The sequence below is a fragment of the Cynocephalus volans genome, chromosome 5 (genome assembly GCF_027409185.1).
Source record: "Cynocephalus volans isolate mCynVol1 chromosome 5, mCynVol1.pri, whole genome shotgun sequence".
NCBI classification, from domain to species: Eukaryota; Metazoa; Chordata; class Mammalia; order Dermoptera; family Cynocephalidae; genus Cynocephalus; species Cynocephalus volans.
Window position 1 is genome coordinate 45,882,579 of NC_084464.1, and position 16,834 is coordinate 45,899,412.

General features: G+C 37.7%; 1 protein-coding gene and 1 pseudogene across 1 annotated transcript in view; both read right to left on the reverse strand.

The window, feature by feature from the left end:
* NUDT3 (nudix hydrolase 3) overlaps nucleotides 1-16,834 on the reverse strand; it is a 99,191-nt gene that overhangs the window by 39,266 nt on the left and 43,091 nt on the right. The window contains exon 2 of the mRNA XM_063097348.1: nucleotides 4,516-4,626. Within this exon, the coding sequence (XP_062953418.1) occupies nucleotides 4,516-4,626 (111 nt within the window). The remainder of the gene's footprint in view (nucleotides 1-4,515; nucleotides 4,627-16,834) is intronic.
* LOC134378138 (ubiquitin-like) lies at nucleotides 13,235-13,519 on the reverse strand (annotated as a pseudogene).

Here is a 16,834-nt window from a genome sequence, read left to right on the forward strand (position 1 = left end):
CTCAAAGACAGGTAGGATTGTTTAAGACTGAGAATGGCAGGCAAGGCTTAATTTCAAGATCGGGATCCCCTTCAAGACAAAAGATAGGTAAGATACTTAAAGATATGAGAAATATAGTTTAATGATCTGTGCTGCACCTTTCATTTCCTTGTTTCACAAGCACTTTACTCCTATTTCACTCTATTCTTCCTTTTACCTACAAAAGGATGGTACGTAATTTCCAGGAAACGAAAGTTAAGCACAGTACCCTTTATCCTCACCTACTCCCTTGCTGCATTTCCTATTGCAACCATGTAGTTTTCTGCATCTTAGCTGTACTTGTATAACGCAGGGACAATCCAGCTGTAATACTCAAAACCAGAACAGCAATAGTAATGACAACCAAGATCAGCTTTCCTGAGACAGATGCCAAATACCGATGTGCTCTAAAAAAGAACTATCAGATTCCAATCACAACTCCCAAAACCAAGTAGCAAGTCTCTGCACAAGGTCTTTGAACTTTCTCCTTTCTCTCTATTCAATAGAACCTTCACTCTATTTCAGGTCTTGCAACAACCTGCCTGAATTCATGACTGCATGGTAACTGTCAAACATCACTTTTGCCTTAGGCACCTTGGAACCTACAGAAGCCAACTGGATTTAAATCAAAATTACACAGTTTAGGTCCACCAACTGGCCCTAACACTTATTCAAATAGTCAAACTTTAGAGTCCTCCAGAAAGAAGCAGGCAAAGGTTCTGGTACTCTCATGCCTAAGGGGGTAAAGTACAGAATCATACCTGCCTCACAAGATCTGCCCACATCTGTGCATTCCCCATTACTCCAAGTCCGTTAGGGAAGCGGGACCCCAATTCTGCTCCAGAGTAAAGAAAAGCTCACCATTTGCTTTACCCCTCCTCTATCAACTCCCTTACCTAGGGAAATCAGAAGCAGAATCACTACCACACTACTTAGTGCACCCCCAAACAAAATCTCTCCAAAATGGGAGAATTTTAAATGAGCAGGTCTGTAACCATCCAATCATCCTCCTAGAAGCCAATCTGTGCCACAGTTGATTACTCTGCCAAGAAGGCCCCCTACCGTGCTATGCTAATTGCTCCTTCAAATTTTAACTTTCAAATTATAATTTCCTATTTACTCTGACTTCTTGGTGAAATGTTGAGCTCAGAAAGCAAAACCTAAACGTGTTTTATTTATTTCTGTATCCCCAGCATGTGGCCCAGTGCTTGGTGAAAGATGGATGGGCACTCAATATTTGTTGAATAAACATACAAGATTCAATCAGTAAACAGCAATGAAGAAGGCGCAGATTCTTAACTGGATTCTATCACAGTTTCACTCTCCCATGTATTCAGGTCTGTCTGATTAGACCACTGACACACTATAGATCAGACAGCTCTCTCACGGGCCACTGAATACCCTTCTCTAGAGGAGGATGCTCTGCAAATACATCTCAATTTCTTGATGGGTTAGCATGGCCAAGAAGGGGAGGATGGGTGATATGACTAAAGCAGTTATTACAGGGAATCTAGATTGGTCAAGATTGTTAATTGCAATAGAATCCAATGTGATTAGTTTAACAGAAAGATTTATTAAGGGATAAAAACAGCTTCCAGAATCATTGGGAAAGCTGAAAAAACAGACTGCAAGCCAAGGTTCTAGGAAAAACCCCCCAAAACACATCGCAGAACTGGGTTACCAAGAAAGTTGCTCACTCTGGGATGGATCAAGAAGATGCTTTTAAAAAAGCCACCAACCAAATCAGGAAGTTGACACTACAGCTGCTAATTCCAGAACTATCTCCTCTGTCAAAATGTGTGTCACCAAAAAGGATGCACCTGCCACCCTTACTCTATCTAAAGCAGTCTGGTGTAAGTGCTTTGTACTGGGCAAACCTAAATCTTATCAAGGAGACCTAGCTGCATTTGCTGTAAGAGTCTGGGAAAAGTACTTTTTAGCTTTCTAGCTTCTCTGTGTTAGAAGGGGATTGGAATGGGTGTGGAGGCAGCCAATTCAGAGTTCATCCCTCAGACACCATTTCTTTCCACAGCTCCATCAGGAGAAATTCTCAGAACACTCACTGGTAAGAATTTAATGCTCTAATGCAGCAGGTTCTCAAAATCACCTGGAGATCCTATTAAAATTATATTCTGATATAGTGGGTCTGGATTGGGGCCTGTGGTCTTCCATTTCTAACAAGTTTCTGGCTGATGCTGATGTTGTTGCTAGTCTACCAACCACATACTCAGAGTAGCAAGGACTTAAACCAGGGACTACAGTTCACTGTTTTTTTAAATAAAGCTATACTGGAACACTGCTAGACCCATTCCTTTATGTACTGCCTATGGCTACTTTTGCTCTACAATGGCAGAGTTAAGTAGCTGTGACAGAAACTGTATGGCCTGCATAATAAATTTTTTTCATTCTAAAATTATGTATCATCTGTTCATTCTTTTACATTATAGAATAAACATGAATTGGCATATTCCAATATAAGCAATTTCTAACAAAATAAACTCTAAAGATTTTATCTTTTCCTATTGGCCATGTTTTTAAACTGCTTTAAATTAAAGTCTACAAGGCTTCTGAAAGTCAAACCCTAGAGGGTGAAGGCTCTGTTAATTTAAACATGGAACTGCCATTCGCTCTGCCAGGAACTAGTTTAAGCAAGGGCATGTGAAGCAACTCTGGAACACCAGACATAAAGAGCAAGCTGTGGATACTTCTGGGAAAGGTTTCTTTTTCCCCCAAATAAAGAGACTCATGAGGCGAAACTATGTGTCCTGCAGTTGAAGAGAATGTATAAGGATGGAGCTGTGGTAGTAGCTACCTTGTGACCATAAGGAGACAAGCCCGAGAACAAAAGCCAATTCACCAAAGATGGCAGGACAGAAATATGGGGAGCACCTGGGCTCTTGATACTGCTGAGTTAGCCAACCTGGGACTTCTTGTTATGGGATATAATAAACCTGTTATTGAACAATAAGGGTCATGATATTTCAGCTGCATACATCCTAACTGACAGAGTGATATATAGTTTACAAAGGACATTCATACTCATGTTCTCATTTGAACCTCACTCTCCCAGCCCTCTTCCCATAATGGAGTAAACAGGAAAGTATTCGAATGAGGGACCAAAGTCCAGGTAGTTTAGGGTTATTTCCTCATAGGTCACACAGCTATTAACTGACAGAGTCAGAAACCAGGTAGCCTCCTCACCACCCACTGTAAGAATGTCTTCTCACATCCTCTCTGTCAATGTCTATCACTTCCGATACTCTGACAATTTCCATTTTGGGTATTTGTTCAGCATTTGCAGTGTTCCAGTCACTGTTCCATCTATCGCAGAAGTATGTATTAACTACTTTCTGTTTACCTAGCTGTGTACTAGGCATAGGAAGACAGGATTTTAAGTGGGAAACATGATCTTTGCCTTCAGAAATTATAATCTAGTTATACTAGATACATGATAAAACGAGGGTGACATAGCCAATGAATAGCCAGTGTAAGTCTAAATGAGTTCAGAACAAGGAACAGAATTCCTCAGGTATTCCAAGGGTAACATTAGTCTAAGAGAACTTCAGCAAGAGGTGGACCCAAAAGAAATGTAGAATTTAGACTTGTTCTAAGTGCTGTTTTATATGTCCTTAGAATCTGTCTTAAATCTCCTCTAGAACAAGGAAATGGATTTTAAGAGCACTACCTACACGGCCAGGACAAGTAAATGGGGGTGATAAAACTTACACCACCAAGTTATAAGTCCTAAATGAGATAACATAAGCAGAGGAAAGTATGGTGTTGTCACAAGAGGGTATGGGGAAACATTAGTTCCTTCCTCCTGGTTTTGAATTGCAATCCGTTTCTGTTTCCCCCCTAACTGTGGGCTCTTGAAATAAGGGAACTAAAGGTTCATGACATTACTACTTTTGACTGTTTATTCTGGAGTATCTGGTAAGGTATACAGGCATGGCCCAGGAATTCAATATGTGTATGCTGAACATCACGTGACTAAATAAAGAAGAGGATACTATTATCTCAAGTTACACCACTAACAGTTTTTGGCTAACAGCATCATGGCTTTAACCACCATTCCATGGCTAGGACCCAGGAAGCACAGAAGAATAGGGCTGCCTCCTCATCCAAAGGTTAATGAGTCATTTATACTAATGCAGCCTGCTCCTCTTATTTCCTAGGGCTGATGAACTATTTGATTCTCGATCTTCTGCCACAGGTAATAGAGGCAATGCTGGAAGAGATCCATGGGAAATTACAAAGAACTGCCTGATATAATTAGATATAGTTACTACTACGAGCCCTCTTCCCACACAGAATGCCTGATAAAAATTACCATGTAATAACTCAATCATCCCTTTAATAAAGAAGGCACGTTAAGTGCCATCTTTCTGTGATCAGGAGTATGTTTATTCAGTGAGTAGTGATAAACTAAACAACAACACAGACAGGACAATTTCCCGATTACAAGGTACATCTGTGCCCTTTCTTCTCAGTGCATACCTCCTCACAGACTTCACGGACTGCTGCCACGCTTGGCTCCTCCTCAGGCTCCATGCCTCCTCCGGGGACAATCCATCGGTCTGGATGGCGACTACTGCTCACAAGTAGCACCTGAAATCATAGAGGTCACATGGGGGGTTAAAATTTCAAAAAGACACATTCATACAAATTCAGTTTTAACACCACAAAGCTGAAAATAACTAAGACCTATTATTTGTTTATACCTCTCCAAATCATTTCTTATAACGTAGTTTTCATTTCTGTTTGAAAAAGTAGACAATCTGCCTAGTAAAAGCAAAAGGGCATCTGAACCAGTGGCCATTACCTCTACCCTCCCCTCAGACTCTCAGTTATTTGTCCTACCTTGCTCATCCTTATTTTCTTTAAAGCCCTTTGAGAACACAGACCTGACAGGTGAAAGAGACTTTAAAAAAAAAAAAAAAAAGATTGTCACTGATGAGCCTGTAAATGATGAGCCTGTAAATGTTAAAAAAGCTGGTCAGAAGAGGCCCTTGACCATAGGTGCAACAACAGTCCAACACATTACCTCCAAGGTTCTCATTTCTGTATGTCCCAGTTCCTGATCCATCAGATGGTCACAGGCCAATGCAACATACCACCCTAACCTCTAAGTGTACAGTAGCAACCTAACTCTCCTTTCTACACGAGAAGTAGAAAAACTCCTTTTGTTACGCTTTCAATTGAGATAAAACTAAAAATATTTTATTAGGAAATTTTATTAAGAAACGGAAAGAAAACCAAACAAAAACAGACACAACACACTTACACAGAATGTAGTTTTACTAATTCAAATTTAATCAGCATTCTGAATTTCCTTAGTTCCTTTTTCTTACTCCTCTCTGGGACGGATGCTAAACAAGGTCAACTGACTCCTTATTTGGAGGTAGTGTTGGTTTGGCATTTTTCCAGAACTAAAAGAATCCTCAACTACTCCCTAAACTGTCATTTACTGATGATGATTGTAAGCTTCCATCCCTTTTCCAAACCATATTCCTTCTGAGCACTTCGCTTCTACTCTGCAGCCATCCTTGTTGCCTGAAAGAAAGTGCTACTTCCTCATTGGCCCTTACAGACTCTACCACTGTCTTCTGGTTACTGACCTCCCAGTCATCTCCCCTCTTTCCCTTTAAGTCTCTGCAACTATGGGCCCTTGGAAATTCTAACTTCATCTTTAGCTCCTTTTTTCCTCCCTGTCATGATAGATTCTCCTGACGCTCATCTACAAAACCTATGATCTGCAGACTCAGAAGAGACAGACCATGGAGTTACAGGAAAGGAATCCATAAATCCATATCCAGTTACTGATATATAACCCACAAACTGAAAAATGTCTAACACAAGTACTATTTTTAAATATATATGTAAAACTTCTGCTTTAATGCAAAATAATTTAGAATACAATGAAATCCAGAGTAGTTTTTGGTTGGTATGTATATACGTTCAATTAAAGGATACTAAAGGTACAATGGGGAGGCTCCATGAAATTTTATTATTCAAAAACAGTCCTTATTGGACTCCAACCTCAGACCATATGCAAAAATTAACTCTAGAAGTATCAACCTAAATTTAAGAGCTAAAACTATAAAACACTTAGAAGAAAACATAGGGATGAATCTTCATGGTCTTGGATTTGGCAAGACATGTCAAATTCTTATATATGACACCAAAAGCATGAGCAACAAAGGAAAAAATAAACTGGACTTCATCAGAATTAAAAAAAATTCTGTGCATCAAAGAATATTATCAAGAGTGTGAAAAGGCAACCTACAGAATGGGAGAAAAATATCTGCAAATCATATACCTTATAAAGGTCTGGTATCTAAAATACATAAAGGAACTCTTACAACTCAACAACAAAAAGACAAACAACATTTCTACAAAGATATACAAATGGCTAACAAGCACATGAAAAGATGCTCAACATCACTAGCCATGAGGGGAATGCACAATAAAACCACAATGAGATACCATTTCACACCGACTAGGATAGCTATAATTCAAACAAACAGAACATGAGAGCTGGCAAGGATATGGAGAAACTGGAACCCTTGAACATTGTTAGCAGGAATATAAAATGGTCCGGCCACTGAGGAAAAAAGTTTGGTGGTTCTTCAAAAAGTTAAACATAAAATTACCATATGATCTAGTAATTCCATTCCTAGGGATATACCCAAAATAAAAACAGTATCTGAAAACAGGTACTCAAACAGATAACTGCACAAAAATGTTCACAGCAGCACTATTCACAACAGCCAAAAGGTAAAAACAATCCAAATGTACATCGATGGATGAATGGATAAACAAAATGTGGCATATACTTCATACAATGGAATATTACCAGCCATAAAAAGGAATGAATTACTCATACATGCTACAAAATGTATGAACCTTGATAGAGTTTGGATGTGTCATCCCCCCAAAACTCATGTGGAAATCTGATCCCCAGTTTGTCAGTGTTGGTAGCTGTTTGAGTCATGAGGGCAGATCCCTCATGAATGGACTGATGCTCTCCCTGGGGGGTGGGGGTAGTGAACTAGTTCTCACTATATTAGTTCCCGAGAGAGATGGTTGTTTATAGGACCCTAAAATCTCCCTCTTCTCTCACCACATGATGTGCTTGTACCACTGGGCTGGCCTGCCATTTTCCACGAGTAGAAGCAGCCTGAGGTCTGCACAAGACACAGCTGTTCCAGAATCATAAGCCCAATAAACCTCTATTCTTCATAAATTGCCCAGTTTCAGGTATTCTGTTATAGCAACTCAAAAACTAATGCAGACCTTGAAAACATTATGCTAAGTGAAAGAAGTCAGACACAAAAGGTCACATATTACATGATTCCATTTATAAGAAATATGCAGAATAGGTAAATCCACAGAGACTGGGGGGAGGGAAAAATGGGAGCAACTGCTTAATGGTACAGGGTTTTATTTGGGGTGATGAAAGTGTTTTGAAAGTAGATAAGAAGTGGTGGTTGCTAAACACCAATGAATTGCTCACTTTAAAATAGTTAATGTTATATGAATTTCATCTCAATTTTAAAAACTAGTTTTAAGATCACAATAATTTTTTAAAAGCTGAGGGAATCAGTGCTACTACACCCCAATGGAGAGGCTTTCCAGAAGGTTATCCTTAGTTTTATATTACCAAATTACAACACTAAAATAATATACTATTTCCACAAAATAAAACGAGATCACTGTCATACTCATTCTCCTTGATAACTCTGACCAATCTTACACTTTTAAACATTCCTTATCAAAAGAAAAATAAAACCAAATATAAACATGTAAGTTAATTCAAGTTACAAAGTTTAAAAAAAAAAAAAGGCCTCCAAAGACTCTCTAGACAATGGCATTTAAGTCCTATTTATCTAATCAACAAGGAATATTCAAGAAGAAAAAGCAGTAAAATGGGTTAATCCTTCACTGATTTGTTATATAAATAATAACACTGTCTTTCTTCCCCTACTTCCTGGCAAAGTGTTTACCAGCAATTCTAAACCTAAGCATTGCTCAAAGGCTGACTAGTGGCCACCCAATTAAAGTTATAGTCCAAATGAAAAACATTTACAGGAACATTTCAAAGCTAAAGCAAAGAAAAGGAAACCTCTGATATAAAGCAAAACCATTCAATTTCCAAATTTCAACAAGTGTGAATTAGTAAATCTAGCAAGGTCAAGTGTTTGGATACCTGTACTACCCAGCAAACAAAAAAAAAAAAAGAAGAGGAGGAGGAGGAGGAGGAAGAAAATTTACTACAAAACAAAACAAAAAATTCTTTAGTTTAGCCAGAGGTTTTACTCCTTCCTATGTTATAAAATACTAAATGGTGTTCTGGTCAGTAAATATTTATTTTTTTTTTTTTTTTCCAATGTTAAAGTTTAGCATTTATTTGAATGCCATTCAAAGGCACTCACGGTAGCCAAGGGAGCATTTAAGATCCTGGATTCCAGTAAATTCTTATTCTGAGGCTTGATTTTGAAATATAAAATTCTCTAAAAAGAAATTAAATGGCAAAGCTCCTATAATTTTCTGAAAATGACACACTAAGAAAAAAAACAACAACAGAATTTGTCATTTATTCAACAGACATTTTGGCATCATTATGAGCCAGGAACTGGAGATGCAGAGATTGAAACCACTGCAATTTTGAGGCAGATCAAAGTGAGGGACTGGCTCATCAGGCATCAGACATTTCATGAAACACTAGTCATTGAGACAGGTGATTAGTGCAGAGATGGATACTTGGACAAAACAAACCCACCCACAGGTAGACTCTTGGATTCATGATATAGGTGGCTCTGTAGAACTTGCAAAAATGAACGTGTGGGGTGGAGATACTTTGTTTTCCACATGGACACAGGGGGAAAATCATTATATTGATTAGGGACAAGGTAGTGAAAAGATGAAGAAATGCATGAGAATGATAAACATAATGGAGGGGAGAAAGAAACATACCAGGAACAGTAATGTTTTATTTCTTAGGTTTTTTAAATTTTTTGCTTTAATATTGATTAATACAAATTTTTTAAAGAATATAAAAGAAAGCCATAGTCCCTGCCCTAAAAGAACTGAGTATATAGTGGAAGAAAATAAAAGAGTAATTATACAGGGTGAGGAGTGCTTTGGTTTGAGGTATGCAAAGGATACTACGATGATACTGAAAAAAGATGTAATCCAGACTGAAAGAAGCAGGGAGGCGGGGGTGGCCAAAGGTATGGTAATGAAAGATCTCTTAAAGGAAGTGACTTAAGCTGAATCCAAACTCCAGAAGGACATTTATTCAACAAAAAAATCATAAGATGTCCACTGTGTACCCGCGTTCTTGGGACACTTGAGAAATTTAAAGTCCAATGGATGAGACAGATAAGAAGTCAGGTGACTCGTTATATTTCAGTGACTGTGACACAGACCATAATGCTCATCAGATATTCCATGTGCTTACCTACAGTATCCAACCCCCCTTGCTGTCAGGTGGACCCATCTGGCTACTGAAATGGGAGCAAAAGGGATAACTGTTACTTCTGGGCTGAGGCTATTTTTATTTATTTATTTATTTATTTACTACGTAGGAGCTCAAAAAACTGCTAAAAGGAGGATCTATTAGACATAAACAGCCAATTTACAAAATGCGTTATAAACACTGTTTTGCCTTACTTAGCTAATCAGGCTGTTTATTTAACAAAAGAGGAAATTCCCTGCCTAGTACAAAGAAACACCATATTGTGTTATGAACAGATACTGACAATTTTTTATCTTGAGAGCAACAAGGTACTTTAAGAACAATATGCAAAGATAGTCACAGATACAAACTATTATATATAGATATTTTTAAGCATGTGTCCTGAGGGTATAGAGTTTAATACTAGATAATGACTGCCTCAGTATGGTACAAGTGGTGGTGCTGAGGAGGAGAAGTTTCACTTTAAAACCTTATGTACAGCTTGAATATTTCAGAACAAGCATTTATAACTGGCTAAGAAGAATGCTAAGTATTATTTCCTAGGAAATTTCTAAAAGCCAAATAGAGTAAATGAAATACTCAGAATGCTCTAGTTTCCTGAGGTTATTAAAACAAACGAAGCAACAGCATTCCTGACATCCATAAACTGCATTATTTTCCCACACAGTCTTAGAACTACAGGAATACCCTGTAAAATCCCTACTCATTAATAGCTGATTTTACCAAGAAATATACAAATGACGTCCTCCAAAACACAGGTTCATATGGAAGACATTCACTGTAAACTCAAATGCAGGTATTGTGTTCCCAAAGTAGCATCAACATATTAATCACATTACAATCTAATTTAAGATGTCTAAGTTTAAACCGCAAGGGTAAGTTTTCCACTTTACAGAAGAGGAAAGTCAGGAGACTTTGGTTACAGGTCTGCCTCTAACACCACTCTGTCATACAACTGCAAAGAAAAAAATTACATCTCTCTAGACTTTACCTTTTTCAGTTTCAAGGTGGTCTAACCACCTAAAATCTTTATAGCATCAACATTCTATGATTCTAAATTTACACAGGTATATGTGTCTAGAATTGTGGTTCTTAATTCCACTCCTTCTAAAAATCTATTTTTTCAACAGTACACATGTTCAAAAGTTACAAAAGGACACAGTGAAAAGCAAGCCTTCTATCCTACCTCTGTCTCCAAAGGAGCTTCTTGTGAAGACTTCTTGAGATATTCTAGCATATGAGGATAAATAAATATACATTTACTCTTTTCTCTCCTCTTTGTTAACCTCAATAGTAACCCATCATATACACTGTTCTACTCCACTTTTTCACTTAAATCATGGAGATCATTTCATCAGTACATACCCAAGAGTCTCCTTTTTTTTTTTTAAACGATCAGTGATATTTTTAAAAACTTCTTTATTATAGAAAAATTCCAAACATACATAAAAGTAGAGAGAAAGTGAATCCCCAAGTAGTCATCACTTGGCTCCAATTATCATCAATGTTTTGCAATCTTGTTTTATTTACCTATACTTCATCCCCAGAGTATCATATAGCAAATTCCAGACATCAATGTATTTTACCACCAACCACTTCAGAGATGTAATACTGAACAAACAGAAACTAACAAATAAGGCTGGCCGGTTAGCTCAGTTGGTTAGAGCATGGTGTTATAACACCAAGGTCATGGGTTCAGATTCCCCTACTCACCAGCTGCAAAAAACAAAAACCAAAAAACAAACAAAAACAAATAAAAGTCACTAACAAAAACTTTTTAAAAAATAAACCACAATGTCATTATTACACCTAGCAAAACTGACAATTCCTTATTATCATCTAGTAAACAGGCCATATTCAAATTTCCCCAATTGTTACAAAAATTGTTATTTTACAATTGGTTATATGCAAAATTGTTTATTGTACTATTGGTTTTATTCAAAGATCTAAACCAGGTCCATATATAGTCATCACTCGGTATCCATGAAAGATTGGTTCCAGAACCTCCTCTGGATACCAAAATCCACAGATGCCCAAGTCCCTGATATAAAATGGCATAGTATTTGTGTATAACCTATGCACATACTTCCATATATTTTAAATCATCTTTACATTACTTATAATATCTAATATTATATAAATCCTATGCAAATAGTTGTTATATCATTTAAGGAATAAAGACAAGAAAAAAAGTCTGTACATGTTCAGTATAAATGCAATTTTTTTTCCAAATATTTTTGATCCACAGTTGATTGAATCCATGGATACAGAACCCACAGATTCAAGGGCTGACTGTACTGCATTTGGTTGATATGACTCTTAAGCTTTACTCTAAAACAGTACCCCCCTCCACCCTTTATTTTTAAGTCATTTATTTGTAGAAGAAAACATATCACGTATCCTGTAGGATTTCCCATATTCCTGCATTTGTTGATGCCATCCTTGTGATATATTCAACTCACTCTTCTATCCTCCATATGCCCTGCACAAGGTAGTTAGATCTTGAAGTATGATCAGGTTGGGATGTGGTTGTTTTGGCAAGAATACTTTACTGAAGGTGTTACGTACTTCCTATAAAATCACATTGTGAGTTACAAAAGAGATCTGACATCACTTTTAGTAATAAGAAGATAAAACTATGGTTTCAAGTATTGTCACATGATCTGTCCATTACAGAGCTCACAATCAGCCTTTCATTTAATGGCTTTAGCATCTATTAATGACAGCCTTCTACATACATGATTTCATTAGGGAATACAAGTGATTTTCTAATTCTATCATCCCGTCTATATTTACTAATTAGCTGGAATCATATAAAGAAGAAACTGCCCTCATCGACTTTTTGATTACCTTAATATAGGAAAGGCAAGACAATGCCTGACTTTTTTCTCCTTATTTATTAATTTTCAGAATAGTAAGATAGTGTCCAAGCAACCTCCAAATATTTTTTTGTTGTATCTTTAATAGATTTTTACATTTCATGTGTCTTAATCAATTATAGTCAATTATCTTTTTTTAATGCTCCCATTTTTTACTAGCAAGAGCCACTTCAGGTTGGCTCTTTCTCCTTATTCCCCCAGAACTTTATTATAAAAACTTTCCAACGTAGAGCTAAGTTGAAACATACCACCCATATACCTACCTTCTCATAAATCCTGCTTTATCACTTTTGTCTGTTTGACATAAATCCTTAGTCTGGGATAGTTTTCTTGCTTTTTGTCACTGAAAGATATTTCAGGCTCATATTAAGCATTTCCTGCTCTAGATCGAGCCCTGGTTCCTTTTAGTGGGAAATGATCTTTAGAGACCTCAACTTACATACTGCCTTCTATTATGCTGTTGTTTCTAAGCCTTTTCAATGACAGGAAATACGTATTATTAGAAAGAAAATAATAAGGAGGAAAATACTGAAAGAGAAAATAAATTATGGATCATACCAATATTTCCATTTCAGACTTAAAGTTACTGGGCTTTTACTTCCTGGATTTTATGCTTTTTCTTTTTATGCTGAAAATTATAATAACATAATTATCTATTTGATTTATCCTATAATATCATTCAAATTAACAGTACTATTAATCATAAAATATGTACAGTTTAAAATTTCCTTATAGTTCTTCTTAGCCTTCTTCAATCAAAATACTGCTTTTTTTTTTTCGATGAAAGGGAAACTTTATTGAGGCCTCGGGGCCATGGTGCTTGCCCTGAGGGAGAAGGAAGAGCGGTGGAGAGGCCTTATTTGACCTTCTTCTTGACGCATAGGTTGTTGGTGTGGACGCACTTCTTCTTGCAACAGTGACAGCACCAAGTACAGGGTGGAACTCTTTCCAGCTCTTGTAGTCTGAAAGAGTGTAGCCATCCTCCAGCTGTTTGCCCGCAAACATCAGATGTGGCTAGTCAGGTGGGATGCCCTCCTTGTCTTGGATTTTGACTGACATTCTCGATGCTGTCACTGGGCTTGACCTCGAGGGAAATGGTCGTGCCCATCAGGGTCTTCACAAAGATTGCATCTCTGCACATGCAGCTCTGCTGCCTCACTGAAGAGCCAAAATACAGTTTTAAAGCCACATGAAAGATTTATTTTCTGTATGTTATGCCACTAGCTTGTTATTCAGTCAAATTTATTAGTTTTCATTTTCCATTTTTAGGAACTGCATTTTGTTGTAACTGAAGTATAATTCACATACACTGAGATGTACAGCTCAGTTCAATGAGCCTGACTAAGGCACACACCTGAACCCACACCCCTATAAAGATACACATTTCCATTTCCCCAGAAAGTTCCCTGTGCCTCTTTCCTGTCAATGCCCCCAATCCAGAGGCAATCTCTGTTGTGATCTGTACCACCATAGATTAGTCTTGCTTGTTCTGGATCTCCATATAAATGAAATCATGGAGTAATCACTGGGGATTTTATCACATGATTGTACCGTAACATTTAACCAGCCCTCTGGATATTTTGGGCATTTCCAATCTTCTCCTATTAAAACAAATGCTACAATAAATAGCCATTTTCCACATGTGTATATATTGGTAGAATTCATACATTCAATTCAACTAATATTCACTGAACATCTACTTGGTGCCAATCACTGTTCTAGGTGCTACAAATATAGCAATGAACAAAACAAAGGCCCTACTCTTGTATAATCTAGGGAAGAAAACAGACAATAAACAAAAATGACATGTGGTCAGAGGTATTAATAATAAAAATAAGCTGAATAAGGAAGCAGAAATTAACAGAAAACTCTTTTAGATGGGGGGAGGGAGACTCTGAGAAGCTGTCTCAAAAGACTAGATATTTGAGCAGAGACCTGATCAAAGTGAAGAAACAAGCCTTTGGGCTCTCTCTGGGTAAAAGACATTCCAGGCAAAGGTGCCCTCAGAAGCAAAAGTCCTGCCCAGAGGCAATGATGTACTTGGATGGTCAAAATAAGAAGGCCAGAGGGGATAGATCAGAATTAGCAAGGGAGAGAGTGGTGGGAGTGGTGCAGAGTATAGAGGGCCTCACAGAACAAGGAGGTAAGGACTTGGAGTCTTATCCCAAGTGAAGAAAACCCCTGAGAGGTTTTGAGCAAACACTCACAGATATGCATTTTAACAGAGTCCCTCCAGGTGCAGCACAGAGAAGACTGCAAGCGGAGCAAGGATGGGATGAGACCAGTAGGAGAATTTGTAATAGCCCAGAGAGAGAAGTGCAGAAGGTTTAGACTAAAGAGGTGGCAGTAGGGGCAGTGAGAAGTGAACATTCTGACTCTCCTTTCAAAGAGCCGATAGAATTCCTAAGGTGGGCTATGAGAAAAAGAAGGAAGCCAAGGATGACTCAAATTCCTTGGCCTGAGCAAATGGACAAAAACGGGAAAACAATGGGTGGAGTAGGTTTGAAACGCAATACTAGAAGTTCAATTTTGCACATATTAAGTCTGAAGTGCCTATCAAACACACAAGTGGAGTTGCTAAGAAGTTGGAGAGATGAGTCTACAAATTCAGCAAAGAGGTCAGAGCCGGAGGTTAACATTTGGTAGTATGGTGGAATTTGGGGCTGGATGAGACTACTTAGAGATAAAGTCCTGACTTGAGCCCTGAGGCTCTGTAATGTTTTAAAGGATTGCTCCCCCAGCACTGTAACCAGGCCAGCTATGACCACCAGGCCGCAGCAAGAAGGGCCCCAGGTCCCTGAGCCAGGGTAGTGGGAGGCAAGGGCTTTTGCCATACCCCCATGATATCTGCACCCAGCCCAGCAATGACCAAGCCACCACAGGAAGCCCTCCTCCCCTATGGGAATGTGGGGGTGCCACAGGCCTCACTCCACCCCTTCTCTTTCCTCCTTCTTCCATCACATTTCCTCGCCCTTTCCCCCTCCCTTCCAACTGCTCTGCAACAACATCCTAGAATGTAAAAAAAAAAAAAAATTAAAAAAAAATTTTTTTAAAAGCATCCAATGAAGGAGTCTTAGAAAAACAACCAGTGAGGAAGGAAAAAACCAAGAATGGGTCATGCAAGAGGCCAAGCAAAGTGTATCAAGGAGGAGGGAATGATCAACTGGGTTAAATGCTACTAAGAGATCAAGTAAGTTGAGAACTGAGACCTGACCACTGGATTTGGCAACATGGAGGTCATTTATATTGTGATAAGGGTAGTTTCTTTGCAAAACCTAAGATAAGAACTGACATGTCAAAGACAGGCACATTAGTAATTTATGTAATTTTTGTTATTAGTAATTTTTATAAATGCTGTACCTTCCACCAGTTTACATACTTACCAAAAGGATATGAGATTGACTGTTCCTACACACTCTCACCTCACATGTGATATTATCCAACTTTTGACACTTGCTTATCTGACAGATGAAATACGACATCTCATTTTAGTTTTAATTTGCATTTCTCTTTATACAAGAAAAGTATAGCATCTTTCATATATTTAAGAGACATACCTGTACTCCCTTTTTTTTGGATAGTAACCTGTTTTCTTTATTAACTTTCATAGTATTTATTTTCTTTCCCAAGTATAAGATTTCAAATCACAGACTACATATTCATACTTTTTTTTGCATAACAACTGTACTCATATTAGGCTGGATCTAAATTGGGACAGGGCTGGCCGGTTAGCTGAGTTGGTCAGAGTGAGGTGCTGATATGTTTTCCCTTTTCATATACTTTGCCCATTTTTCTATTGGGTTACTAATCTTTTTTGTACTAATTTGGAAGAACTCTTTATATATTAAGTAAATTAGTCTGGTGATAGTTTGGTGATTTTGCCATGTAAAAGCTTTCTATTTTTATGTAATCAATTTCATAATCCTTTCTTTTTTGCCAGTGTGGTGAATATTTAATGATTATTTTGTTGTGTGACTTTACTTTGCATTTCTTTATTAATGATGTTGAGTATTTTAAAAAATGTTTTCTGGCCATCTGGGTTTCCTCTTTTACCAAGGTCCTGATCAAGCCCAATTTTCTACTTTGTTGTCTTTTTCTAAATGACTTGGAGTTCTTTATTTGCTACATATTGAAAATATTTTCTCCCATTCTTGAGGATTTGTTCTTTCATTCACTTTGATATCTTTTGATGAACACGTTATTAATTTTGATGAAAATAAATATTTTTCCTCATGGTTAGTGTTTTCTGTTTCTTGTATAAGGTATCTTCCCCTACCTTGAGGTCATAAAGCTCTTCTATTATCAGGGGTCAGCAAACTTCTTTGGTAAAGGACCAGATAGTAAATATTTTCAGCTTTGTAGGCTTTAAACTCTCTGTCACAGATACTCAATTCTGCCCTCGCAGCACCAAAGCAGCTATAGACAATACAATATGTAAGCAAAAGGAATGGTTATG